This window comes from Pangasianodon hypophthalmus, chromosome 13 (genome assembly GCF_027358585.1).
Source record: "Pangasianodon hypophthalmus isolate fPanHyp1 chromosome 13, fPanHyp1.pri, whole genome shotgun sequence".
NCBI lineage: Eukaryota > Metazoa > Chordata > Actinopteri > Siluriformes > Pangasiidae > Pangasianodon > Pangasianodon hypophthalmus.
This window is the reverse complement of record NC_069722.1, coordinates 7,862,611-7,889,715: the sequence shown is the minus strand read 5'-3', so window position 1 is coordinate 7,889,715 and position 27,105 is coordinate 7,862,611. Positions and strand designations below refer to the sequence as shown.

The window sequence follows — 27,105 nt, the reverse complement described above, 5'->3', positions numbered from 1 at the left end:
GCTGTACTTATGAAGCACTGTAGTGTCAGGTGCTGTGAGCAACAACAACAACAAAAAAATATTAATAAGAAAAATCTCAGTTTGATAATTTCAATCTGTTGTTTAAGGTTAGGTAAGTGGGTAAGTGAAATGATTTCTTTATCTAGCTAGAAACTCTGGCCTTATAACATAACAAAGAATATAACATTAAGTATAATTAGGAAAAGTAAATATGCATTAATTTTAAAGAGGATACTTACACTAGAACACCAAATGCTTTCTGGATTTTGCTGATTGTTAAAATTGATACTAGCACTATCTAATTGTAGGTTCACTTGCTTTTAATAATGCTTTTATTTAGACTGCCTTTAAGGTGATAATACCAGCCAGTTAAGGCCTCATTGTCTTAAAGTGTTATTGTCTTATTTATATCTCTAATGTCAAAGTATTTCGACATAGAACTAATATGATTTATTTAGTTCCTATAGTGAAATGACTCAGAATGATTTTCTTTTCTAAGCATAAGAATGGTGACTGCAAGTCTGGGCAAACTGACAGGTGGTTTTAAGGGTTAAATATGTCTTTAAATACAAAGACTTGGAAAGTTTCTTTAATATTGTTTTTTTTTTTTTTTTTAATTTATTTGTCATTCTGTGAGAGGAGTTACTGTTACCATCCTGAAGTTGATTATTTTACAGTAACAACACACCCTCAAGTGTTTCATTCCTGTTATACCACATCAACTTGCCCACAATAACTAGATTTGCCTCTGACTCTTACAAAGTGCTGACACTTCAGATTCAAAAATGCTAACTAAACATCCACTCACAGACAATTTCAACAATTACATAGCATAACAGTTACACACATTTTTTTTATCTGTTATTTTATTATGTGGAGTGTTCACAATACAAATCCCTGTGTAAATTGTCAATATAGAAGCATATTAGGGTGACTGCATTGATATAAATCTGCAATTTGCCTTGCAGCCAGGTCAACTGTCAGAGCTGCTGTTATAGAAAATTAATTAACACATTCTGACCAATCAGAATCGAGAATTCAACAACACTGTGGTAAAACCTTTAATAAAACATAAAAAAATGCAGGTGTTCACACACTTCTGAATAGCAGGACACACATTACACAATTAAATGTACCATATGGTATATGCTTTATATTTGCTATAGCATATTTCAGAACTGGTCTTTTGGTGAGATATCTGCGTACTCTGATTGCTCTTCTTTCAGATCATGAGTGGTCTCATCGTTGTCATCATCAGCTGGTGGACGGTTGCGCTTGAAAAATCCCATCTGTAAAACAGATACGCTTTAGGACACCAGTTCGAGCTGCAGGACATTCGTGATCATAAAGATGGACCATGTTCAAATGTTCACTCTCCATGTGTCATTACTGTGTGGCATCACAGCAATCGCAAGATGCCCTCTAGTGTTTACATCATGTATGTACCTTCCAGAAGATGATGCTCAGCAAAGCCAGGAGCAGGAGGCCAGCAATTATGGACACCACAATCCACCACACTGGCACTTCCTCCTGGCCATCAGGACGCCTCCAAACCACACTGGTGTTTGTCTAACACAGAGCGCAGGTCTTTTCTTACATTCTTTTCATTGAATCCTTTATCCCATCATTGAGAAATCAATTTGTTTTAACTGGAAATATGCAGAGACTTTAAAATGCTTACCTCTGCTTGTCCACTAGGCAAGACTTTTGGTTGGATCTTGGACAAACTGCTTACTACCTCATAGTGAGCAGTGGACCCTAGGACGTAGTTCACATAAGGCCTCTGAAAATTAGGAAGAGGGAGAGAAGGAGAAAGAGAATAATTCAAGCCAAATTTAATTAATAATACAAATTTATATTGTATTTTGTATCATATTAATAATTTTATCAGCTATATTCAACAGCATTAATCAATCTTCTGACTGGGAATTCAACAGCCCTGAATTGAAACTGAAACTATAGATGATGGGAATTGCTTGTAATTTTCTCACCTGTATGAAGGTATAAGCCCATAAGCGTGCCGTCACTCTTACTACGGCTCTGGCATCTCTCTGTAGCACTGGAGCCTCACAGCTGAACACCACACATCGCTCAGTGGAGCAATTCTGAACCAAGACAAAAATACAGGTCCTTACTGGGCATTACACAAGCAATTTTCACCTTCACTTTTAGTAAAGGTATACAATTACACATGATATTACATCATCAGAGTTTACATCATTCTCAAACTGACATTAAATGTAAGTTTAGGTTTTACAGTCGTTCCTTCATTATTTCAAGTAACAAATCAAAGAGCGTATATTCAAAAATTAATATTGAATGATATTGAATTCAATATCGATATTGAAAAATATTGAATTCAATTTTAATACTGACAGATCAAAATGATCTTTCAAACATGATATCAGTGTGGACTTTTATTTCACCTGACTCTAAAAAAGCTTTTTCCCCCTTTGTCTCCCTAATTTAATCTTGGCCAATTCCCACCCACCAGCCAGCTCTCCCCTATCATTTAACAGCTACTAACCAGGGAAGGTGAAGGTTAACACATACTGCATTACAGGGCAGCATAACACTGAGGAATCTGCCCTCATCCACATACAAGAGCTCACAGAGGCCCATGATTGGCTAGTGTCCCTGTGATTAACATGGGAGAGAGAGATGCCATCCCTCCACCTAGAGAGCATGCCCAAATTTGCTCTCTTGGACTCCTGGCCACAGATGGCTGTGGCATCATCAAGATTCAGACTTGCCATATCCAACCAATAGGGGTCTCTAAAAGCTTTGTCAGGTCTCCTGTGGTTTGTGTTGAATTTTTGAATCTTTTAATCTTTTAATACTTTTGTGCAGTTCTTTAAAACATGTGAGGCTTTGCCCACTGGGAGGCTTTTGCCCAACCAGAGGCTTCTGCCCAATCTGAGGCTTCCTCCCAGCCAGGGGCTTCTGCCCACCCAGGGACTTTACCCAGCATGGGACTTTGGCCAACCAGGGCCTTTTGCCTAAAATGGGGCAACCAGGGCCTTTGCCCAACATGAGGTTTTGTCCAGCCAGGGGCTTTTCCTGGAGCTGTCTCATATAACGCTGTGCCCATTGGGAGGCTTCTGCCCAAACAGGGGGCTTCTGTCCCATATGGGCTTTGGCCAGCAGCAGACTTTGCCCCATATGGGCTTTTGCCCAATCAGAGCTTGTTACCAACATGGGGTTTTGGTGACAAGGGGCTTGCACCCAACATAGGTCAATGCCCAACAAGGGGCATCTGGGCCACATAGGACTTTAGCCAGCAGAGAGCTCCACATTGGGCTTTGCCCAGAATCAGGCTTTAGCCTCAGATGGGGCTTTGCCCAGAAGCAGGCTAAAACCCATCATGGGACTTTGCCCAACAGAAGGTTTTTGCTTTTGCCCATAAGGGGACATTGCCCAACAAGAGCTTCTGCCTCATAAAGAAGCAGGTGCCTGGAGCTTTGCCTGGTTGTAAGTTTTAATCCACCCATGGGATTTGCCAAATCAGGGGTTTCTGCCCTACTAGGCTGTATGTCCACCTAGGGGCTTTGCTCAGCAGGAGGATTTGACAATCATGAGGCTTTGTTTCCAGGTTGCAGCTTGACCCCACTTGGGCCTGCAGTTAGATACTATCATATGAAAAGTGTATTATTTTAAATCTGAATAGAGTAATAATTTCTTTTTTATTGTTTACTTTTTACAGTATACAGTTTATTACAATTACTTTAATACATGTCTCTAAGGGCTTGTGCATTTATTTCCACTCTTTTCACATTAAAACAGCAGCTGCAGTGCATTTTTAAGCATGGCATGGACTCCCTCACAAGGAACAGAAAATTGCTATTTATTTGTACAGGCCAGATTAACATAGAAATAAGCACTCAATTGGTGCTGGAATTTTGATGTTTTAGATGATAGCCCCCTCTGATGGTGTGGATTTGTAACTACACCTACTACAGTCATTCAAGAAAGTGGAGTTGTTAGACTTACAAGCTGAACAGTTGAGGGATAAGAGCTGTGCTCTAGGCACCAGGTTGTCTGGATACTGATTGAATTCCTAAACTTCTCATCTATCTCTCAAGATTTCTAACATTTAAACTCATGCACAGGTTATGCACTTATCTAGAAAACATCTCCATCAGACCTTTAGTTCCCCATGTGTCTGATGAAGGTTAACAAGTCCTTACCACATGCACGGTTGTTCTGTGATGCTGCTCAGGCTGCTCCTGCACCTCCTGCTCCTGCTGCTTCACCTCCCGTTTGTTAAAGTGATGAACAGGAGCCGTAATAGTATTAAAGAACTCTGCTTCTGCTGTTACAAGCTATGGATAAGTACAGAAAGAGTGCAGGCAGGTATTAGCAAGAAACTGAGATCCTACAGCTTTTCTGTGCACATGTTACAGATGTTCTAGCATACAGGGAACGTGTAGCTATATAATTCTATTGTATTTTGTGGCCATCAGTCATGGATTTATGTTTTCACTTGAAATTGATCCCTGTTGATATCATAAATCAAAGGACGTACTGTCTCTCATTTCTTCTAAGGAGATTCTGTGCCAGAGAATAAACCAATCACACTAATGAAAAAAAAAAACATTGTGAAAAAAACCCTACAACATAGTGATATGCAGCAAACATACCACACTGAAAAGCAAAACCTTCGGTGCATTGGAATTCATCAGCGGTGAGGATCGCATACACTTCTGACACAAATTCAGCATTTAATTTAAAAAAAAAAATAAAACCCCTCATTGTTGTTCATTAAAGAGATCAAGTGACATAAGAGCAATACAGTGAAAGTTTTGCTTTTCAGTGTGGCCCACTGTCCCCATGTCACTAATGAAAAGCAATACAGTTTGTCTATTGTATTTCATTTTTTTCACAGGTGTGATTGTGTTTCACTTTGCTCAAAAAAATGACTATCACCCCAATGTAAAACATGTTTGGATGTCAAGATATAATATTCATATAAATTAGAAAAATTAGAATTATGTGTATGTCAGAATGTGGCAATAAAATATTATTTCTGAGTCAAATTATAATGAATAGATAAGACCTGCATTAAATGGAAATGTATGGGGAGTCATATACTGAAGACTACGTCCAGCAGGTGGCACTCTCACCCTGAGTGGATCGATCTGGGAAGGGTCTGCGCTGCACGTCAAGAGTTCCTCTGAAGCATTGCTGACCACATAGAGCACATAAGAGCCATTCTGCTGTAGTGGGAAATGTAGCTCCAGCCTGGCACTGACTGTACTCGGCCCTTTATTCCTTAACTGACAGCACAAAGGAGCACAGGAAAATTCTTTATTAGAGGAACTACAGAAAATCATAAATGAGACAAGGAAGTTGTGCATGTGTGATTCCTGAGAGCTATAACACACACACACACACACATACATTTAGGATATATTAACACTAACAACACTTGGCTTTAATTTATCCAAAGGGCAGAATCTGTATTATTAGCACATTCACCTAGGCAGGAAGCTGGAGTCAGAGTTTCTGTTCTGAATCAAAAGTTTCCTCAAAGAACAATCATAAGTAGAACCATTTCTCCTTAAAAAAGCATGTGAAAAACAATTTTGACGTTGCACCTCAAAATGGTTCCCTCAAAATCCTAGTGGGTACGTTTTGACTATTCGCAGTTGTTTGAAACCCATTATAGTTAGAATCCGTTTGTGGAAACATAACCTATTCGGCCTATATAATCACCCAGTGGCTTTATATAATCTTTGTTGCATTAACTAGGTTCACAGTGGAAAGCGACATATCTACATATCTACATTTCTCCACTCTTGAAAAAAATTATAATGTAGAACTGTAAATGTCACTCTGGAAGGTTTCTTGAAGGTTCAATGTAGAATCTTACGACTGAGTATGAAAGGGTTCAAATTGCACCCCCATATTAGGAAGACAAGAGCCCTTAACTATCCAAAGACCCACTGAAGAGTCATGCTTTTCTGAGAGGACTTTTTCTAAAATATTCTGTTTAAGGGTTTTCCATAGAACAATTAAGTAAGGGACAAACTAAAGAGAGCAAGAGCGTATGGCAGTGCTGGAGCAGTTGAGAGTTAGGAGCGCAATGATACTCTGCCAGTGCTTGGTATTGAACTGGCAACCACAGAGTCACTGACACAGAATGTTTAGTGCAAAGCTCCCACCATATCTTATAACTATTTTGTTAACATTCGAACATTCATTCATTCATTCATTCATCTTTAGTAACCACTTCATCCTGTTCTGGGGAGCTGTGGATTTGGAACCTATCCCAGGAACAACGGGTGTAAGGTGGGAATACAATGCGGATGGGATGCCAGTCTACCACAGGTCGCCGTGCACACAGACATTCACACACTCATTCACACCTAGTCAATCCACCTTCTATCATGTTTTTGTGAGGTGACTATAGAACCCAGAGGAAACCTGGGGTTTGGGGAAAACCTGTGAAACACAGACAGTACCTCAAGCTCAGGATTGACACACAAACATAATAAATGATTGAAGGTACCTTATTTCACATCTTATGAATTTGAAGTTCTTGGTGGTGACAATTAATGACCATGCAAGACTGAACAGATTTACTACAAGGAAATAAAATACTGTACTGCACGGTCTGTGACACCTCATAAACATGCTCTACAAGGGGGCCCACATCCTCCAAATTCCCCGGGGGGTCCTTTGGTTCCCATTTGGCAAATGGCAGGACGCACTCGGAAGGAGAGGAGACTCTGCAAATAAGAAGATCTGCTAATCTATACCAGCAAAGCATTCACGTGTCAGATTCTTAATAAATTGCATTAATTAACTGCATTTACATCAATTAATGCACTTGTGCATTGAATATCATACGTTGAACAGCAGTGCTAGGGGGTTTGTAGGTATTGTGAATATATAACAACAAAAGAAGTCCAAAAATGCTGCCTTCTCACTTGAGGAACAACAGGGTCAAACTAAACTCACTTACCCCCGCATCTCCAGCAAAGCCACAGCCTGAACATTGATCTTCACTTCCACTGCATTGCTGTCTGGGTTCAGACTGTTCTTGCTAACAATTAATGAAGAAGAACGAGAACAAACATTCAAGCAATGCTGCTATAATCTGCAAAAATTTCATTAGCAACTCAATGTCAAGCTAAAAGCCTACTGTGAAGTATGATAATTAATATGAAGGGTCTTCCAAGCAACATGGCGAATAAAGGATAATGTTCTTGCCTTTTAATTTGTAAATGGAAGGACACATGGGTCTCGACCTCCTCCAGCCCACCCATGCTGAAGTACAGACCGGCCATGATCTACAAAAGGGTTCAAAGAGACACAAAAGCACTGACAGAAATGTTCCAGTAAGTGAAGTGTGGGTGTTAAAATAATTTGGGAAAAAAAAAATCCTAAGCATGTGTTAACATCTAAGCATGATGCAGAGCTCTGTTTTTACCTTCTGTTTAGCTTTCATTGGGTTGCCCAGTTCACACACCACAATGACAGAACCATTATCTTTCTTCAGACCACAAAGAAGACGACTAAAGCCCTGCAGAAGGAACCAAAATATCAGAATATAACCATGTTTGCTGTATTCACAGGTTTCAGGTTATATAGGATGTTTACAGGTGATTTTGGCACGTTTTGGTTTGACTAAAATCATGTATAATTGTAGCAATTTAATGAGCATTTATGGAAGGAGTCTCCAGTGTCAGCACTTTGTAACAGTCAGAGGTAAGGCTTTTCCTTTAAGTTTTCTCACACAGGAATTCTTCAGGTCGGAGTGTTTTGTGGTTTCTCAGTAATATGATCTTTTTTGTCTTATTCACTTAAAGAGAGAGAAAATGAGTGCCTGCTGAGGCCGACTGTTTATAGCTGTTATAACATAAGTGATAACAGAATTAACAATAAAACAATGGTTTCAAAACCCAAAATCCCAAACAGAACTTGTGCATAATTTTAACTTGACAATTTTTTAAAATATGTCAGCAGGTCAAAGCATAAGCATTTCACAAGAAATGAGCAAAAAATAGTTTTGAGTTGATAAAAGATTGAAGCTGTGGAATAGAGTCTGGTGTCTCCAGGAGCCCATAGACAATATGCAAGCCATTTCTCTGTGAGTGTATTTCCTTCCACTTATCATTGGTGTACAGCCAAGTGCAATTCAAGCAAGTGAGTTTAGGGTGAGAGAAACAGCCCGCACCTCCTCATCACTTAGCACACCCTGGTAGAATGTCTGAGGTGGAAGATGGACATAAAGTTCTGTCTCATATGCTCCTTCACCGTGATTCTCAGCAGTGATGATCAGGAGAGCTGGGTTCTCATCCCCAATCAGGAGAGGATCTGTGCGCCTGTCGGTGCGTAGAATAGAAGGAAGAAAACAAGGATAATTTCTGTCATGGCAATATATATATATATCAATATATATATATATATATATATATATATATAAAAGACTATATAAAAGAGACTCTAATGCTTACGCCCTGGCTGCAAGCGTCAATTCAGGGATGCAGATGTTATCATCACCACAGTCAAGAACAATCTGTGTCTGTATGTGTATATATATATATATATGTATGTATAGAGAGAGAGAGAGAGAGAGAGAGAGAGAGAGAGAAAAGTAAGACACAGCAGTTTTTTTTGCTGTAACTAAAGTAAAAAGAACTTCTGTGCTATTAGACTTGCATTTCCCACCTGGCCAACTGCAAGATTTTGTCCATGTAACATTGCTTCATGGGTGTTGGCCAGGCTATAGTTCAGTGAGATGAAGATGGGGCTCAGCATGTCCTTGAACTCTGGCTAAAGTTGTACAAAGAAGAGATACATAAAGAGACTCTATGCTGATGTGAAAGACTCAGATCAAATGACACCAGTTTATATATTAAGGTTCTAACAAACACCAAAATAAAAGTTATTCATGAATTCATTATAAATGAATTATTTGTTTCAATTTGAACTATATCAGTAGACAAAATTTCTTTTTATATAAACAGATATCTCTTCCACAAAGCCAAACTAATGTTTGAAAATTCAATGGCAATACAAGTTTTGAAGACTTCTGTTACATTCGCAGCTGAGGAAGGCCCTTATTATAACTAATTTTAGTCATAATACAAGCAAACACAGTCACTGATGTGTTGCTGATTGTATCGCTTAAAATTTGAGCATTTCCCTGTTGTTTTATGTATTCCCAGTTTATATATTACTTTATATTATAAGGTTCTATCTGGGTTAAGAATGAACAGGAAAAGCTTTTGAGTAGCGGAACATAGACAATAGTATATCTGGAATTTGGATTGTACTTGGATCGATTCATACACTCCTGGCTTTAGCTTATAGAAACAAGTCAATAACTACATTGTTTTTAGCAACTCTTGCCACACAGATATTAACGCTGTACACCCACATCCTGTGTTTTAAGTACTCAGTGCTATCAGTATGGGAGAGTAACAGACACAGGAAAGGAAGCTTAATTTGTGGTGAAGTGCTGTCAAAAAATGTTTGTTGTCTAAACCGACATGTCCTGCTGATGTACAGTATATATAGACATGATGAACTCCAGAAGTCTGAGAACACTAGTGAAAATGCTTGCATTTTGCATTCTTTTCTAATTTAATACAACAAATTTTATTACAAATTATATTATTGACAACAACTTGAGTGAAAAGTAGAATCTTTGAAATATTTACATGAATTTCAGAGTTTCTTAGTATTTGATATGTCTCCTTTTGCTTTAATTACAAGTTTGTGCAAAATCTTATGATCAATTTTAGATCAAATCCATTGGAGCGTTGCCTAAACACACACTTCAGTAGAAAACATTAGGCATGAGGAAAATCTGACCTTTTGCACAAAGCAGTTAAAATGGTCAGTATCACAAATTTACTTACATTTCAGTAGAAACCTAGAAATAGTGAGGAATCTTGAATATCACAATTTTCAGTTTAGGTTCTTTGACCATTTACTTTCTTTGTTTTAAATATTTAAAAATTCTAAAACCTTCTGTTTATTTCCAATTTTTATATGGAAAAAAAATCCCAGATTTTCAGTGTGGTCTCAGACCCCACTGTAGGTTAATATAATTTTAGTCCTAATTTTAGTACCTTTTAAGAAGTGCTGCTGTAATGATAAAGACTGTCCTATGCTCACCCCAGGACCTCTATTAAAATATGCTTACTTAACATACTGAACATCACTTCCACATGTAGTAATGTTTACCTTTACTCTTCAACTGTATGATCTAATAATTTATAAGCCCACTATCCATTCTTAAGCTTTCTTCCTCAAATCATCTCAGGGAGTTGTTATCACGGTCGCGTCTGGATTTTTCAGTAAAAATGTAAATCTACATCTGGATTTCTGTGAAGCTACTTTGTAGCAATGTCTATTGCACTATACAAATAAAATCGAATGAATACTTCCGGTACACATGTTTTATAATCTTGAAGGTTGCAATCTGTATGCAGTTTCTGACACAAAAACATTTGAACCATGACACAATGAGTTTTTTGGAGCAAGATGTAGTCACTGGATTGGAAAAAGTTCACACAGATTAAATTGGATTTGTTGGCAGAAACCTACCAGTAAGTACGCGGTGAGATTCTTACAAAATGTTCCTATGTCTCTCTTAACAGTGAGCTGAAATTGGCTGTATGGCTGTTGAGACTCCAGCAGGAGGGTCCGTCTCGCCACATTTGGCTTCAGTTTATCCAGCTGGAGCTCCGTGTTCAACACTAAAGGAAGGCAATTTACAATGAAATTTAATAAGAACCGAATACAGTAATGAAATTCCGTTATTACATTGTTCAATCTGCTGCAATGTTTTTACTATAATTAAACTAGGTAGATGCTTGGCTAGGTAGAGCAAATTATAGACAAGTAAGGTGTTATATTTAAGTATTATGACAGTTGACAGGTAGCAGTATCATTAAAGCTGGTACTATAAGCAGTACTAATACCACGATCAGTGATTTTTTTATAATAAATACAAATGATTGAATATGATATAAGATACTCTATTAGCGCTATAACCAACTCTTCCCTTACAGTCATAAAGAGGTTCATTGCATCCCTAATTGGCCACATCTGCTTTCAACTAAGTATAATACTTAATTATGCAGAAAGCTAGACTTACAGGAGCGGAACAATACAACATGACGTTCTTACCAATCTCCTCTGGTATTCTGTACCCAGACACACTAATGCACAGCATGATATTAAAGCTGAAAGAAGAAAAAGAGACAGAATTGCAGTGGGCAGGATTGGAAAGGCTTACATCATTAAATTCTCCAGCTTTCATTATGTAAATGGGCCTAACAAATTCTGAGTTATAAATTTTGTCTCACTTGTCAGATAAAGATGTATAGATTGGTTAGCAATTAATCCCTCATGCATAAGCAGACAGTCCACATTCCCAGTCTTGATGCAAAGAACTGCAAAGTCAAATGCTGAATATGCTAAGTACATGGATTGGGAGCTAGAACAGGACAGCACTCGGGGACCTGGCACTGACTGGCAAAAGGGTTGGCAAAGAATACTTTCTACATATATATGTTGTGAGCATTCTACTTCAATATCAACACAATCTGTTAAAGAACGTCAGATGCAGGCAGGCTAAACATCCATTTCAATTTGTGCGAAATCCTTACCAGGAGACAGGATTGCCATGCAGGCGACAGAATTTTTCATCAGGCTGTAGGAAATCAGGTAGGAAGGAAAGCTGAGCTTTGGTCATCACTACAGCTTTTGACCTGGTAAAGACACACATGTTTGTCTTACTTTCCTTGTGAGGACCTTTCCGTGACATAACTATTCATTCATTTATACAGTAACCACTTTATCTTGGTCAGGGTTGTGGTGGATACAGAGCCTATCCCTGGAACACTGAGAGCAAAGAGGGAGAAAATTCACTCAGGTCGGGATGACAGTCCATGTCAGGACACCACACACACACACACACACACACACACACACACACTCATTCTCGACTAGGGGCAATTTATCATAGCCAATCCACCTACCTGCATCTATTTGGGAGGTAGGAGGAAACTGGAGAACATGAAGGAAACCCACATGGACATGGGGAGAATATATATTTAATGTGATGATATAATTATTAAATTATTAATCCAGATAATTAATGCATTGCCTGTGCATAAACATAGTCCTAACCTTTTTGGCTTTTTTAGTTGTTTCCCCCCCCCCTACCTGTATATAGCCACTTTATCCGCTCCCCATGCACCAACAATAACATCTGCAGGGCAAAGAAAACTAAAGTGAAAATCTAGACAAAACAGTTAAATCTTAACAAAACAACTTCAGTCTAGCTTGTTTTTTTAAAAGTAAACAAGTGTGTCTAATGGACAGCTCTCCATTATCTCTCAGGGATAGCGCTCCGGGGACAAAGATGCCGTCTGTCAGAAAGCATTGTCATGTCCAACACAGGCCCAAGAGTCACAGCTGAGGGTCACGGTCTTTTCTAATGCTTGTCTCTTTTCCACCAGTTGCTCAAACTTCCATCAGTCTTTCCCATGTGACGGATGGAAACAAACTTTTCATGGAAGCTGCATTCAGCTGCGATTTTGAACTTGTGTGACTTCTGAAGCATTTGACCTTAAGGAGAGGACCAAAATGTAGTAAAGCACAGTGACTGGTTCTAGTGGTGATGCTCAAGCTTGATGGTTGAATAGCAATGGAAAATAAAACAAGGTACACTGTACTCTAATCTGGACCAGATTAAGACGAAAGTTTCCTTATAGGATCGTAACTCGCTGAAAGATTGACACGCTTTTATAATGACGTGAAGTCAAGCCAAGAGAAGAAAAGGGATGGTTGAGTTACCATTTCATTTTGAGGAACCCAAAATTGACTTGTTATTTAGACAAATTTAGGGTGAAAGATGAGACTCTCAGAATAGAAACCTGGATATCCATTGTTGTCGATGTCTGTGCCTCCTCTTATGCTAAAACCGAATGCTGGTGCAAGAGACTGGAAAGGGCTCTTGATGACTTGCACATACTGCGGGTTCAAACCATCACTCTGTCCCACATAGATGAACACCAAACCTCCTTCACCAGAGCCTGGTGCCCCCACAGCCACATCTGCAATCAGATAGTTTAGTGTTTTCCAGTGTTATTTTGAGGCTGATCTTTCAGTTAAGACACCTTAAAAAGGACTTTTAACCCTTTCATACGTAGTGTCCAAACTTCTGGGCAGTCAATTTAAGGATCTTTTTTTATATTTGATCATGGTATGTAGATTTTATTTAGCATTATCTTGCAGTGTTATTTCTCTGATTTATGTTTCACCAATACATAATTACAGATGATGAGGAAAGCATGCAGTTTCCGAATTGCTCTCGCTGGCCCAGATAGCTGAACATCTGAAACCCTACTTGCAAATATTACATTTACACTTGTGGCCTAGTTACCTGGAAGTGAGAAAAATGAGATCGGTCAAGAAGTCCTGCTTGTCCAATAGACATGATAACGTGGCTAAAGAGGAAAAATGAGCTGCTGGAATGCCAAATGAATTTTGAAGGCCATTCAAGGCTGTAGAATATTTGTGCAGGGCAAGGTTTTAAGCCTAAAAATCAAGTGTTTTTTCCTCTTATTATTCCTGGGAGCACTGTAATAAGTGTAACATGCAACAGTAATTGATGAATATTACATTTCTGCTATAAGTGGCAGCTTGTCTATAGGGGCAGGTGGGGCAGAGCTGTGCCATATATATCAACTCTTCAAATACTGAAGCAGCTGCCAGGGTTGTGTTTTTCACGCCAAACTGGGATAGTGTAAAAATACTCAGCCACCAACATCTTGTTTAATTACTAATAATATGAATTACTTCTAATAATTTCCACAAATAAAGGCAAAGTGCAAGTGCAGACAGTATGTCTATGTGAAGAACAATTTTTATTTATAGAAATTGAATATAGCAAATATTGGAAGAGAGAAAGGGGGATCAAGGAGTGGATAAAGGCCATATATTGGAAATGTATGTGCACTACTGTGACCTTGTTTCCCATGCAAAGGCTGAGAAAAATAAAATGTGAAAAGAAAATGTGTCTTACTTTTCCAAAGTGCAAATTTTTTGGGCTAGTTTCACATCTTTTCTGATGTGGTTTTTGAGATGTGGTTCACTGGAAATTTTGCTGAAACCTGGCAAACACACCTGCTGTATCGAACAAAGGTACATCTATAACCACACAAAACAAGCTGTGTGCTGGATGTCGGTATGTAGTTCAATCTCAACTTCCTATTACTGGGTTACTATAAAAATTCACTAGCCTATAGCAGTCAAGTGTGTCAAGTGTGATAGCCTCTTGCCTTAATTTTATTTGATGTCCTTATTAATGCCGTCCTGCCCTACAAAAATCTATGGTCACAAGCTGCTGCAGTCTACTATGCAAATTTTTAGCACTGTACAGTTAGCAGTAGCTCCTTACCATTGAAGCCATCATGGTTGATGTCTCCCAAAGGAGCGATAGTGATGCCAAAACGTCCATAAGTGTGAGTGCCTGATAAAGTCTGTTCAGGCTTTGGGGAGAAGCGATAACCTTCCTTCTGCAGGTAAACGTACACCTGGCCCACCTCGCGCAGCTTATGTGTGGACAAGTGTTCCATGAAGAGAGGAGCTCCAACCAGGATATCATCCCTCCTGAGTTACCACAAGATTGCACAAGTACCAAGTGAATATTACCATCCAATGCCAAAAGAGATCTTAAAATCAATTACATAACTAAATATGATGATATAATAGTGTTTTATTCCTTTAGAAATAGTTTACTACTTAAGTACTACTTACATAAATAATAATTAATTGATCAAATAATGAATAAATATTGTATAACATACATGTATAAAATACATGGTATATAATATATTAAAATTATGCATCAGGTAAAATAAGTTATTATTAATATAATGAGTTATTATTAATATTATTCATGCTATAAAAGTAGATAATACACACTAAATTTAGAATATACTAAATAATATAACATTCCTTATTTATTATCAATTTTTAATGCATTGTTTATCATTAATTTATAAATTAATTTATATATCAAGAACCACTGACATAAATGTCATTTACCCATCACTGTTTATGTCAGTCACAGCAACACAGTGGCCAAAATAGGAAGCTACCTGTGGAGGACAAGCACACATATTGTGGAGGCAGGTAGACTTTATACAGTGCATATATATATATATATATATATATATATATATATATATATATATATATATATATATATATATATATATATATATGTATGACAACTGACAGCAAAAAGCACAGGTGTTGCTCACTTGAAAGCCCTTTAGAGAGATCATGGATCTGTAGTAGAATGGGGAAGCACCATTAAGGATTCTGACCTCCAAAAAAGAAAGTTAGGACATAACCATCATTGCATTGCACACAATTAGGTATTGTGTTTATAATAATTATTGGGAAAAATGAGAAATGGGAGTGAACTTACAGAACCAGCTGAGTTTTTGTCAAGTGGGACACCAGCTACATAGTCTAGAAGCAAAAGCAAAAATCATGAAACAGCTTCTTGCAAAAATCATGAAACTGCCAATGGACAGCTTACTGTGAAGAAGGTAATGGTCTCCAAAAGCACATTGCTTAATACTAGTTCTCACCTGGGATGTTGTCAGCATTGAAATGACCTATTGCTACAGAGTAGCCTGGGAAAGAAATATAGAAACAACTTGCTACTAGAACAATCAAGAACTGGAATTTATTGGAACTTTAGTTCCAGTAAATGCAGCAAAGCAACACTAATGTGCCATTAATGGAATATTACACTGTTGTCATTTTTTCACAAAAAACAACATTTTTGTTAGATGTCTTACCCAGATAAATGTCATACTGTTCCAACATCTCATTTGATGTTTTCTCTTCTTTCACATTGTGGACTGGAGTGAACGTCCTGCCACTGGACATGATGTTTTGGAGAGGTGAGGTAATGATCTGACCTGAAACACAATCTGGCTTCTTCAGCACTCTATGCTCAAGTGTGTAAATATGTGAATTAAACAGAGTTTTACATTTTATTTTGGATCATGTCTTAGTTCAGAGAACATGACTAGATCAGTCCAATCTCCAGACTGAGAACTGTTACACAATGTTGAGAAAGTAAAACAATTTCAATTCTTCTGATGTTGATTCTTCTGGTTATGTACATTTATGTCTCATTACAGTTGTTTTAGATTACAGTTGTTTTGTGCAGCCAGCTGCACCAGTTGCATGTAGGTTCCATTGTAGGTCAGGATGTAAATTGATCCTGCACTGTACGTTAAAAGTAGTTACATTTCTGATGCACCACATACACTTAAGGCACGTTGTAACTAGTCGTATATAAAGTAATCGTAGATTGAAACTACTATAACCATCACCGGCCAATCAATAACTCCATTCAACATAAACAGGAAACACTACATCTGCAATTAAACTGCAGGGAAGTTTTTAGAACTGATCTTTCACAGGTCTGTCTCTCAAGTTAGCCATATTAACAAAATCTAAATAGATTGTGCTTTACTGGCTCAAATGATCTATCTCATATTTCAGCAAGGTGGCCATGTCCAGTGATCACATCCCACAAATATACTTCCCACATAAAGAGATCCTAATACTCCTTACAAAAGGAGAATAAAGCACTCTTTTGCTTTGGTGGTATAAATTTTAAGTTATAAGATAAGCTATGTTAAAACTATGCTACTTGGTATGACTGTTTATTTTTTAATAGTCTGTAAAGTCAAATATAGTGGGCATTTACTTTCACGCTAGACTACAATGGAGCTTATGTTCTACTGGTACGCCCAGCTGCAGATGCTTATTTGCACATATTAGTCTCTCACATCATCTGAGACACCTGCCTCTGAAATGTATTTGAAATTTTTACCTTGGAAGAAAAAGCCTCCAGGAGCACCAAGAACCACTCTACCATCCTATAGCAGCAAAGGAAAGCTGTATTGAATCATGGATTTTACACCATCAAACTAGAATTGTACTAGAAATGTAAAATTGAGTTAATGATATCAAGGACCTGAATAGTGATTATGAGGCCTTCATAAAGTCGTGAAATTATTCACATGCAATCTTCTTCTAGAAAATCAGCGTATTGTTAAATGGGATTGGTACCTTAGTGATGTCTGAGCTAAATCCTGCTTCACAGTAGCGTCTGTCTTGAACTGAAAAAGAGAAAGAACCATTTAGTGTTCTTGCAAATATAGAATGGAGGATGTTGTATAGTTTGTGATATGTGTTATGCAGTCAAGGGCCTCAGTCGTTAGCATTTGGTCCCATGAAACCAAATGACACAAAGTGTAACCCAATAATATTGGTCTGATATAAACATGTCCTTACAGCCTCCTTTTTTTTGGTAAGTATTCTCCACGTCATATCCCCTACAGGGGGCATAGTTTGCTATCTCTCCAGTTTGCATGTTCAGTAGCTGACAGTTTCCCACTGGTGTGTTCATGGCCTCATCATTTTCCTGAACCACATTCCAGTGGAATAATGGAGCACATGCCTGTTTGGGAAAAAACCCAACAGATTATTGATATAATGTTCAGTATATACACTATATGGCTAAACAATTGTGGACACCTGACATCCATATGTGTTTTTTCCCCAAATGGTTGCCACAGAGTTGGAAGCACACAACTGTATAGGGTGTCTTTGTATGCTGTAGCATTACAATTTCCCTTCACTGGAATTAAGAGGCCCAAACCTGTTCCAGCATGACAATGCTTTTGAGTACATTTACATTCTCTAAAATGTGGATCATTTTATATTGTTAAGAATTTTTTTTTATCTTCTTTTATTGTTAAAATGGGGTACTTTATCTTTAAAGTCCTTCATTAAAATGAAAACAGTTCTCTTAGAGCATGAAAAAAACACTTAAATGTGCAGCACATGGGTGCTCTAACATTGGGATTGAGGAAAACATCATTATGAGAAAAGGGGGGAATTGAAATTGAATGCTACAAAATTTTTCTGCTCACCAGGACAAAGCTGTTGTAGGTCCGTACCGTGGCTCCCAACCACTGGTTAGATTTATGGGTCATAAGGAGCATTTGGTCAAACGTGAGATTTACGTCACCTATGAAAATCAATATAGATGCAAAACACCAGTAGCTTAAAATTAAAATAGGCATTATGTATTGTACAGTGTGCATTGTTAATTAGAAATGTTTTTGTGTACAGATGTACAAATGTATATATAATTAGGAATATTATATTATTTAATATATTATGAATTCTTATGTACAGATTAAGACAATTCTAAATTACTTATAAAATAACTCAAACTAGGGGCTTAACTGATCAATAATTTAAATTTAAAATTCCTGTACGCACAATACAAGCAGAATTCATCAAATATACACACACAATATATATAATATACACACACAACAACATATGACATCACTTGGCATTATAAATTGTGGCATCTGCCAGAGGAAATAAAATATGTCTAGAAAACATGGTACATTTAAATATTCAGTCAAAACTAACATAGAAAAGAATAAAATAGTATTTTACTGCTTACAGTGCTTTTAGAACACAGATTGGGCCTCATTTCGCAATCTTTTAGTATGATTGTGTGTAAATATTTGTATGAGCCAAACTGAAGCTAGAAATTCCACTGGATTTACAAAATATGCAATTTGTAAATTTGAATTTGAATATGGATAGTCTTTCTCAGTGGAAGAAGTGAAAGTTATTTTGACTCATGTCTATACCAATAAAAAAAATTATTTAATAGAGTTTCAGCACCTAAAAGGCCAAAATATGGAGCCAAATTGTGGAAAAGGTGAATTAGATTGAGAGGTGAAGTGAGGTGAATGGAAAAGGATATAGATGATCACCCACCTGGATATATATATATATATATATATATATATATATATATATATATATATATATACAGGTGATCATGGACACCAATAACATGAAGAATACACAGAGAAATTATTTTAATTAATTAATTTTTTAGGTCATTTAGCAATAACTTTAGATCATTTAGCGATCACAGTGCTGGAAGTGTTGCACAGCATTAAAATATGAAATAACTGGGTTTAACAAAAGTTTCATTAAATTTATGTGTGTAACTAAAAAAACAATTTAAACTTGACAGTGCAGTCTGTATATAAAAGTGCAGTAACTTGTTGTGATTTATATGATTTGAAGTCTTCTTATGTGTAAATTTACACATTCAGAAGTACAAGTAGGATACAAACATTTTTCTGAAATTATATGAAAATTTTTCTGAAATTATACAAATTTAAAAAATTTCTTGTGTGAATGCTCCTACGAATGATTTACGAATAAACCTGTTTGTATCCAGCTTGATAAATGAAGCCCATTGTCTCTAAACAGCTTTAGACATATAAGATGGATTTAAAAATGAAGAAATGTTAGCACAAAAACCAAGACACAACAATCATTTCTTTATGAGTTCATTCACACTGCAACACTTGAAAGGATATAGAAGTATTAAAATTTTAAATCAATAACCATAAACTTTTTAAAACACAGTTATATTTAAGTGACATATTATTTTAATGTTATATAAAGCCAAAGTTGACCTGTTTGGTCGAAGTTCAGTTTTCGACATGCTCGTTCAGTTGAATTCCAGGAACAGAGGAAGACAGAGCCGCCACTGGAAGGCCCTACATCGTCTCTTGGCGCACCCACTACAACACTTAATCTGCAAAAAATCACAGTATGTTTTACTGAAACTCCTGCACTATCAGAAAGAAGAATAGTAAACTGTACCTTTCATTGTGGTACCCATATCCTTTGTAACTTTAGTTAGATGCACTACAGTATATGCAGAGTTTTAGCTAAAAGATTCATACTAAAGGTACAACAGGTGACAAGGAATGGTATAGTTTTTTATAGTTATAGCTTTTTTTGAGAGTGTGTATAACCGCATATAGAGTTGAATTATAGAATTTGACGTAAATTTCTTGCGCAATATTTGTAAAATAAATCATTGATAAAATAAGCTTACTTGTCACAATAGCAACACAAAGCAAGACTGTATGCATTTTGTCCAAGGTCTGACCAGGTCAGAACCTAGGATTGCATTAAATGTAAAACTACAGCATGGACAGTTTACAGTAGTTGTGTTATTCAATCTTGCATTTAGACCTGATAATATGTGGCCATTTTTTTTTCCATTAACACTATGGATAATATTTCTACTTACTCTTTGCTCCTTGTCTGAAAAAAGTCCACAGAAAAGCCAAAGTGACTCCCTTCTGGCCCAGAAAACTCTGTGTAATTAGTCAGATCCAGATTAAAGCCACTTCCCTGACGCAGGAATACACTTGCTGAGAAACATATAGTGAAGACAAAAAGACTATTGCTTATTCCCTCCATGATTTCTGCTCATTACAGATGGATTGTGTTTGGGTGGGAGAAGCTTCCTCGTTGTGATATATTTTGTACGAGCTTATGAAATATCTGCTGCTTAATCATGATAAACAATGATAAATATATTTGCAATTTTTAGCAGGAAAAAAGTGCTGGTGTCATTTTCCTGTATGTGTCAATCTGTTTCCTGTCGTTAAAAAAGAGCCAGAAGAAAAAAAGGTCATGTTACTTTGCAAACCTTTATTAGACTAGACTAGGTTGTGGTACAATATGTAAATATATTTTAGAGTGATAGATGGAGATATGGAGAGTAAGAGTAAGAATAAATGGAAAATATTCATATCAGAGCAAGAAATAATGGACATTATATTAACTGAAAGCATTACTAAGAACCTGTAGTGTTTGAATATGTCACTCTTTCTGGGAAGAGTAGGAAGGAAGATGAGATCCCCTGCTCCTTGGAGATTAACCAGACCACTAGACTAGAATTGTGCTCTTGGTACTGTCACACAAAAGCACACAGGAACTGTATCATTTCCCGGGTTCTGGAAATTCATACAGAGTGGTGTTATATACATGAACTAGAGCCACACACAAACACAGTATTTAATACAGTATTTTTTGAATAATGCTTATCTGCTGTGTGTCATCATACCATGTTGTATACAGTTTTAAGTACATACACTACATGGCCAAAAGTATGTGGACACATGACCATAAGACCCATATGTGGGCCCTCCTCAACCTGCCACAAAGATGCAAGAACACAATTGTCTAGAATGTCTATGTACGCTGTAATATTAAGGTTATCTTTCACTGGAACTAAACGGCCCAAACCTCTTCCAGTATGACACAAAGTGAGATCCATAAAGACATGGTTTGTCAAGGTTGGTGTGGAAGAACTTGAGGGACCTGCACAGAGCCCTGACCTCAATACCACTGAACACTTTTGGGATGAACTGGAACGATGGCTGCGCACCAGGCCTTCTTGCCTGACATCAGCGTCTGACCTCACTACTGCTCTTGAGGCTAAATGAGCACAAATCCCCACAGCCATGCTCCAAAATCTAGTGGAAAGCCTTCCCTGAAGAGTGGAGGCTGTTATAATAGCTAAGGGGGAACAACTCAGTATTAATGCCCATGTGTTTGGAATGGGATGTTCAATACGCAGGTGCCCACATGCTTTTGGCCATATAGTGTATTACTCTGTTTCCGCATTTAAAGACTACAGTAATTTTTGAAACAAAATGTAGATATATTAGATAAACAATATGTATCAGATTTATTTGTAAATCATTTGTACGAGCGTTTACACAAGAAACATGGTACTCATGAATATCCCATAATTTTGGAAAGACGTTCGTATCCTACTTGAGGGTGTGTATATTTACACATAAGAAGACTAACTAATGCAAACCATGACTTGATCGATTTCAAAGCAGATATTTTGCATGGATTAAAGGATATTAGAGCATGGATGTCTTTAAATGTTTTAAATCTTAACCAGACTAAAACTGAGGTTATGGTGTTTGGACCTCTGGGTATTTCAGGCAACATAAATCTTGCCTTGGGTGAGTTGGCATCTTTTGTTAAACCCTCAGTGAAAAAAAATGTGTGTTATATTTGATTCAGCACTAAAATCTGATAAACAGATAAATGTAGTGTTCAAATCTAGTTTCTTCCAACTAAGGCTTTTGGCCAAGGTCAAAAGCTTTTTATCATTTATAGTTTGAGAGAGTTATACATGCATTTGTTTCATCTTGTCTTGACTATTGCAATTCACTTTACATAGGAATAAATATATCTTATATAAATTGGCTACAAATTGTTCAAAATGGAGCTAATAGACTTTGACAAACTTCAGTAAATATGAACGTATTACCCCTGTTTTACTCTCAAGCAAATTCCTGAGAAAAGCAAAGGTCACTGATTTTCAAACAGTTTTTAATGCATACATTTCCATTATTGATACAATCCTCAGGTTCAACGTTTCATTACTTTAGGCTGCCTGAGATCAGTGTTCCAATCAATGTCTGACACAGAGATAGAGAACTTCCTCAGAAAATATATGATGAAAACCATCTTGCAAGACGTAAGTACAATTTGTGGCAACGATATATCAGAATCAGTATATTAGAGGTGAATTAGAGGGTTATACAATACATGTCTGTGGTCAGGGCCAGTCCTTAGCATAGGCAACTGTTCAGGACTGGGTAGGACAAAGGATTGCCTAGTGCACCAAATGTGCTGGGGCCGACACTTCCCATGGAGAATGGGATTAATTTTGGTTTTCCTCCATTAGATTGATGATAACCAGCCACCGGAATTCTCATCAGAGATACGGCCTGTGACTGTCATGTTCATTAATATGATGTATGTTTCAGCTTATACTCCGACGGAGCTGTGTGGCTTTGTTCAAGAAGCCACCGTCATTATCAGCAAGAAGCTCAGTCCCCATGGCCACATCAACAAGATATCCTTTTTTAATAAGGTAAATTTTCCAGGTTTTAGATACTACATTATCAGTAAAGCAAACCCCTTCTTGCTTCATGAGTCAGTAGAAGACATTATTGTACACGGTTCATGGTCTTTCACCTATATTACACAAACACACACACACACACAGACATATATATATATATATATATATATATATATATATATATATATATATATATATATATATATATTATGTTTTACCTGTAATACAATTTACTTGGGTGTAATCTCCAGAAGTCTGATTAGTTTTTGCTCAGAAGTGCTTGAATAAGTGAATAAGATTGGACACTTCTGTGTTAGAACCAACATTCCCCAATGTATCATCCTGTAATAAGTTTTAGTAGTAACACTGAGACAAACACAGCTGGATGTTTATGATTAAGAAACCTGGTCACTGAAATTAGGATGCAGCTGCCTCATTTAGTAATACACAGCCACACTGTAGAATGTGCTAGAACCCATTTACAGCTGTATTGCCATGAAGAGATTCTTACCTTATACATTCAAGGTAGAGGTTGTCCTACAGAGCAAACACAGCCATGTTTTTTTTCCCTAAAAGTAACATTTAACACAATCAGTGTACTACAGTCAATCTTCTCCGAATCTGTCATGTGCTTTCAGGACTGCACATTTCTCTGTGTATTCAGCTTACCTGGGTATAAGAGAAAGGATGAGAGTGCACTGAAGGCTGCAGATTGTATACATAAGACCTGCTGCCAAAAAAATGAAGTCATAATTAAGTCATAGCACAGAGCATTCAATCTAAACTGCAAATTCCTTATTATTATTTACACATGCACATAAATCTTTTTTTGAAAGGTCCTGTCCTGTTTTATGAACATATTTACTTCTGTTTTTTATTATCATAGTGATAAGAACTCTGTATCTTCCAGGACTATCTCAGTTGGCGTAACTATGGGTGTTTCCCATAAACTAGTACTTTTTCAGTCTCTGAACTTTAACCTTCATCGCTTTACTTCTACTCTCCCTGACAGTAATGGGAGACAAAGTGAATCTGGCTGCCCGGTTGATGATGTACTACCCGGGGATCGTATCATGTGATTGGGAGACCAGGTATTACTCTGGCCTGCCTTCTTGCTGCTTCATTGAGGAGATTGAGAAAGATCTGAAGGGTGTGAGCGACCTGGGGAAGATCTATCACTCTGAGCCCAGAAGTCATCTGACATAAAAGCAATTTTTTTTGTAGTAAAGATTTGTGTAAAGATAGCAACATGTTTGAGCAAGTATGAACTTATGAGTGTCAGCTGATACATAAATAAATTATTTAACAGCACAACTGAAGAACTGTAACTTCAGTGTAATGTAAGTCGCTCTGGATAAAGGCGTCTGCCAAATGCTATAAATGTAAATGTAACTGTTTTACAGGCATGTTGATGAAGCACCAGTGCCGTTAGAGATGGACAGTGTGGTTGGGGGTGAGTGAACATATCACTGATGTCCGTTTCTTGTAAACAAATTGTACCTCAACAATGCAATTGAGGCAGCAGTGAATGGTGGGCAATATTTTTTAGGGCCTGGGGAAATTAAATATTAATTAAGGGGCATCTGTGATTTCATTTGGTCACAAAACAGCAATTTCTGCTTCAATATTGCATGCTATACTACTATACAGTATAGCAAATGTAGGTTAAAACAGCAATGACACCATTTCTGGTACAATAATTCAACATAGTATGTGGTTTTGAACACAACCAAGTAAACTGTTCCAGTTATCTCAGCGAGCTGATTGTAACAGCCAAGAATTGATGCCTTTGCAGTGCAGAAGTGCAGAACAGTCCCCGATGAGTCACCAGCACCAGCATCTGTTGATGGTAAAGGGGTTTAATACTATAGGCGTATAATATAGAAATTATAGCTGCTTAGGGGCTGTATTTTTATCTTCCCTCCACATCATTTTGGCTTCATTTCCAAAGGCTGGTTTCCATTTTATTGAACATATATCAGTTGATATTAACTGAAACATATAGGTGATAAGAAGCCAAGAGCATTCAGACAGGAAACAAATAAAGTTAACTTGACCAAAAAAGCCAGATCTAAAGCTAAAGTTCCAGAGACAAATGGAGAAACCAGTTACTTCTTATTAATTAAAAGTCACATACTGTGCACACTGGGCTACATAGGCAGATGCCCATGGTACCATCAAGGCTGCACCATTTTCCATTTGATAAAGGTAACCATCCCTACAGACCCTGATTACTTCTGTAATGCATATAAAACACATTGTCATCTGAGTGACACCAGCACCCCGATATTCAAATCGGGTGCCTTCAAGTGCACCTCCAAGCCTACAAACGTGTCATCAGCGAGAGCAACACCACAGTTCAGAGGTCATAAGTGTACCTTCTCACCCACTCATGCATAAATAAATCACACATAAGTTGTAGAGCTTTCAAACTATCCAAAGAGTGGGTCAGTTTTGAGCAAAAAAAATGTGGTTGATCCTACTTACCATTAAAAAACTTGATTAATTATTTGAATTGTTTGATAGCCTTAAATTTACCTTGTTTGCAATACTGTAACAATAGTATTGGAAGAATAGTTCTAAGACTAAACACTGATTTTAAAATTCTAATAACTCATAATATTGGCCAATATAATTGCATATGGTCAGAAAATAAACAGACACAAATACTTTAAAATAAACGATTGTCTCATTTATTTTAGTATAGAACGTAGTTTGAAACATACAGCCCATAGGCCGGGACTGGCATGATAAAAGTTTGAATCCGGCCCACCAAATGAATTTAGAATCAATGTTCTGAATTAAAATCATCTTGTGGACGGTAATTGAATTGAAAGATTAAAAAAATCCAGGTTCTGTTATTCCACTAGAGGGCCAAACAGAGCAATAAACTCAGGGCCATACACTTGGGTATAAGTATATATAAAATGATTTTTATTTTGGTAATGAAATGCAGTCTATTCATCTGTAACATATATCTGCTATATATGTTTAATGTGTTAGTGTTCTACTAAACAAATTTTTTGTTCCAGCCCACTTGACATAAGTGTACTGTGGCCCATAGCCTAAAATGAATGACAGCCCTGGTATGGAAACATGCAAATGCATATTGTATAAAACCAGTAATGATATGATAAAAATACTAATTCATTTTGAAATATAAATAATCTAAATATTATTAAGTATACTGAAATGAATATTGTTCAAAATAGCATTGCAAACACACTTTATCACCCTGATTTTCACCAATACTGAACATTTTATGGAACTGTAATAACAGCCAATTTGATCAGCAACCCAATTAATCACTCAGGTCCTTTTACAAACAAGTTAACCCTGTTTCAGTACCGTTCTAAACATGCAAATATAAGAACATTATCACTGTGGAGTTCTGCTTATGCCTGCAAATGCTAGTGAAATCTTAAAACCATGATTGAGACTTCATCAGTACGTAAACATTTTGTTTTTTTTTTTGTGCAGGCACCCTGCATAAAAATGTCCTTTGCCTGATTGCAGGAAATGGGTAATATTACAATAATAACATTCATTTAGACATAATGTTTACAACTGAAATGTGATTGTGATTGCAAAGCTTATGTACAGATCCTGATCGCAGCTTAGTTGTCATGTAACTGCACCATATTCAGGGAGTAACACTGTCTGTGTATATACACGCAGTAATGATAGAGAGAACTTCCTGGCCAAGGTAGACTCGATAGTGAAGGAAGAGCAGGCCAGGACGACTGCAGGCTGCAGGTGCGAGTGTGCTCAGCTATTGGAGACAGTGCTCATCCCTATAGTGAGACACTGGAGAGGAGCAGGACACGTCTCCAGGACGTTTTACTATCTGCTGGAATGTACGGCCATCTGCGCAAGTCTTTTTGATGACCTCCGGGTTTGTGTATTTTGATTTGTCCTTTAAGATGTTGATTTGACCTTATTGTGGATAATGCACTATTTGAAGGATCCAAAATCATCTGTGGAAACCCTGAAAGAAGAGAATCCTGCATTTGAGTTGGCGAATCCTAGATGTCTTCAGATCTGTAAATTGGACTAAGCTGTTATGCATCGGCTCACAGGAGAGGTATGTAAATGCAGGAGAAAAGTAGGAGGAATGAGGGTTCAAATCCAATGTTGTGGAAACATCACAACTGATCTTTGCAAGACACAAAACAGGTCATCATTCGCTCTGCATTTCCCCCAGATTCTGAACTTTCAAATTGAGTGGCACAGGGAAGAGATAT

At 37.2% G+C, this 27,105-nt stretch overlaps 2 protein-coding genes across 2 annotated transcripts; one reads left to right on the top strand and one right to left on the bottom strand.

The window, feature by feature from the left end:
* Positions 1-1,047: 1,047 nt before the first annotated feature.
* On the bottom strand, positions 1,048-20,456 carry itga2b (integrin, alpha 2b). Its single transcript, XM_026917203.3, has 30 exons — positions 20,213-20,456; positions 19,587-19,708; positions 18,000-18,097; positions 17,359-17,524; positions 17,134-17,183; positions 16,895-16,940; positions 15,846-15,968; positions 15,633-15,677; positions 15,467-15,510; positions 15,297-15,362; positions 15,079-15,131; positions 14,429-14,640; positions 12,903-13,082; positions 12,190-12,235; positions 11,631-11,732; positions 11,149-11,204; positions 10,564-10,715; positions 8,677-8,781; positions 8,463-8,530; positions 8,183-8,330; positions 7,436-7,528; positions 7,216-7,295; positions 6,968-7,048; positions 6,626-6,731; positions 5,124-5,276; positions 4,188-4,322; positions 1,992-2,105; positions 1,682-1,783; positions 1,447-1,569; positions 1,048-1,289 (listed from the first exon to the last, which is right to left on the bottom strand). The coding sequence occupies exons 1-30, from the start codon at positions 20,383-20,385 to the stop codon at positions 1,173-1,175; spliced, it is 3,159 nt and encodes a 1,052-aa protein (XP_026773004.3). The 5' UTR covers positions 20,386-20,456; the 3' UTR covers positions 1,048-1,172.
* A 1,952-nt stretch (positions 20,457-22,408) lies between these two features.
* Positions 22,409-24,067, top strand: LOC128319938 (adenylate cyclase type 10-like). Its single transcript, XM_053239398.1, has 4 exons — positions 22,409-22,471; positions 22,682-22,870; positions 23,500-23,575; positions 23,874-24,067. Exons 1-4 carry the CDS (start codon positions 22,409-22,411, stop codon positions 24,065-24,067), a joined length of 522 nt encoding a protein of 173 aa, XP_053095373.1.
* The last annotated feature ends 3,038 nt before the right edge of the window (positions 24,068-27,105 follow it).

Excerpts from the sequence above, each read along its gene's own strand:
- itga2b (XM_026917203.3), bottom strand. The coding sequence starts at position 20,385 with ATGGAGGGAATAAGCAATAGTCTTTTTGTCTTCACTATATGTTTCTCA. Across the intron at positions 13,083-14,428 it reads CAACCATGATGGCTTCAATG|ATGTGGCTGTGGGGGCACCA; the intron begins GTAAGGAGCTAC and ends ATCTGATTGCAG. Across the intron at positions 10,716-11,148 it reads CAGAATACCAGAGGAGATTG|TGTTGAACACGGAGCTCCAG; the intron begins GTAAGAACGTCA and ends GCCTTCCTTTAG.
- LOC128319938 (XM_053239398.1), top strand. The coding sequence starts at position 22,409 with ATGTCTGACACAGAGATAGAGAACTTCCTCAGAAAATATATGATGAAA. Across the intron at positions 22,472-22,681 it reads TGAAAACCATCTTGCAAGAC|ATTGATGATAACCAGCCACC; the intron begins GTAAGTACAATT and ends TTCCTCCATTAG. Across the intron at positions 23,576-23,873 it reads TGCACTGAAGGCTGCAGATT|TAATGGGAGACAAAGTGAAT; the intron begins GTATACATAAGA and ends TCTCCCTGACAG.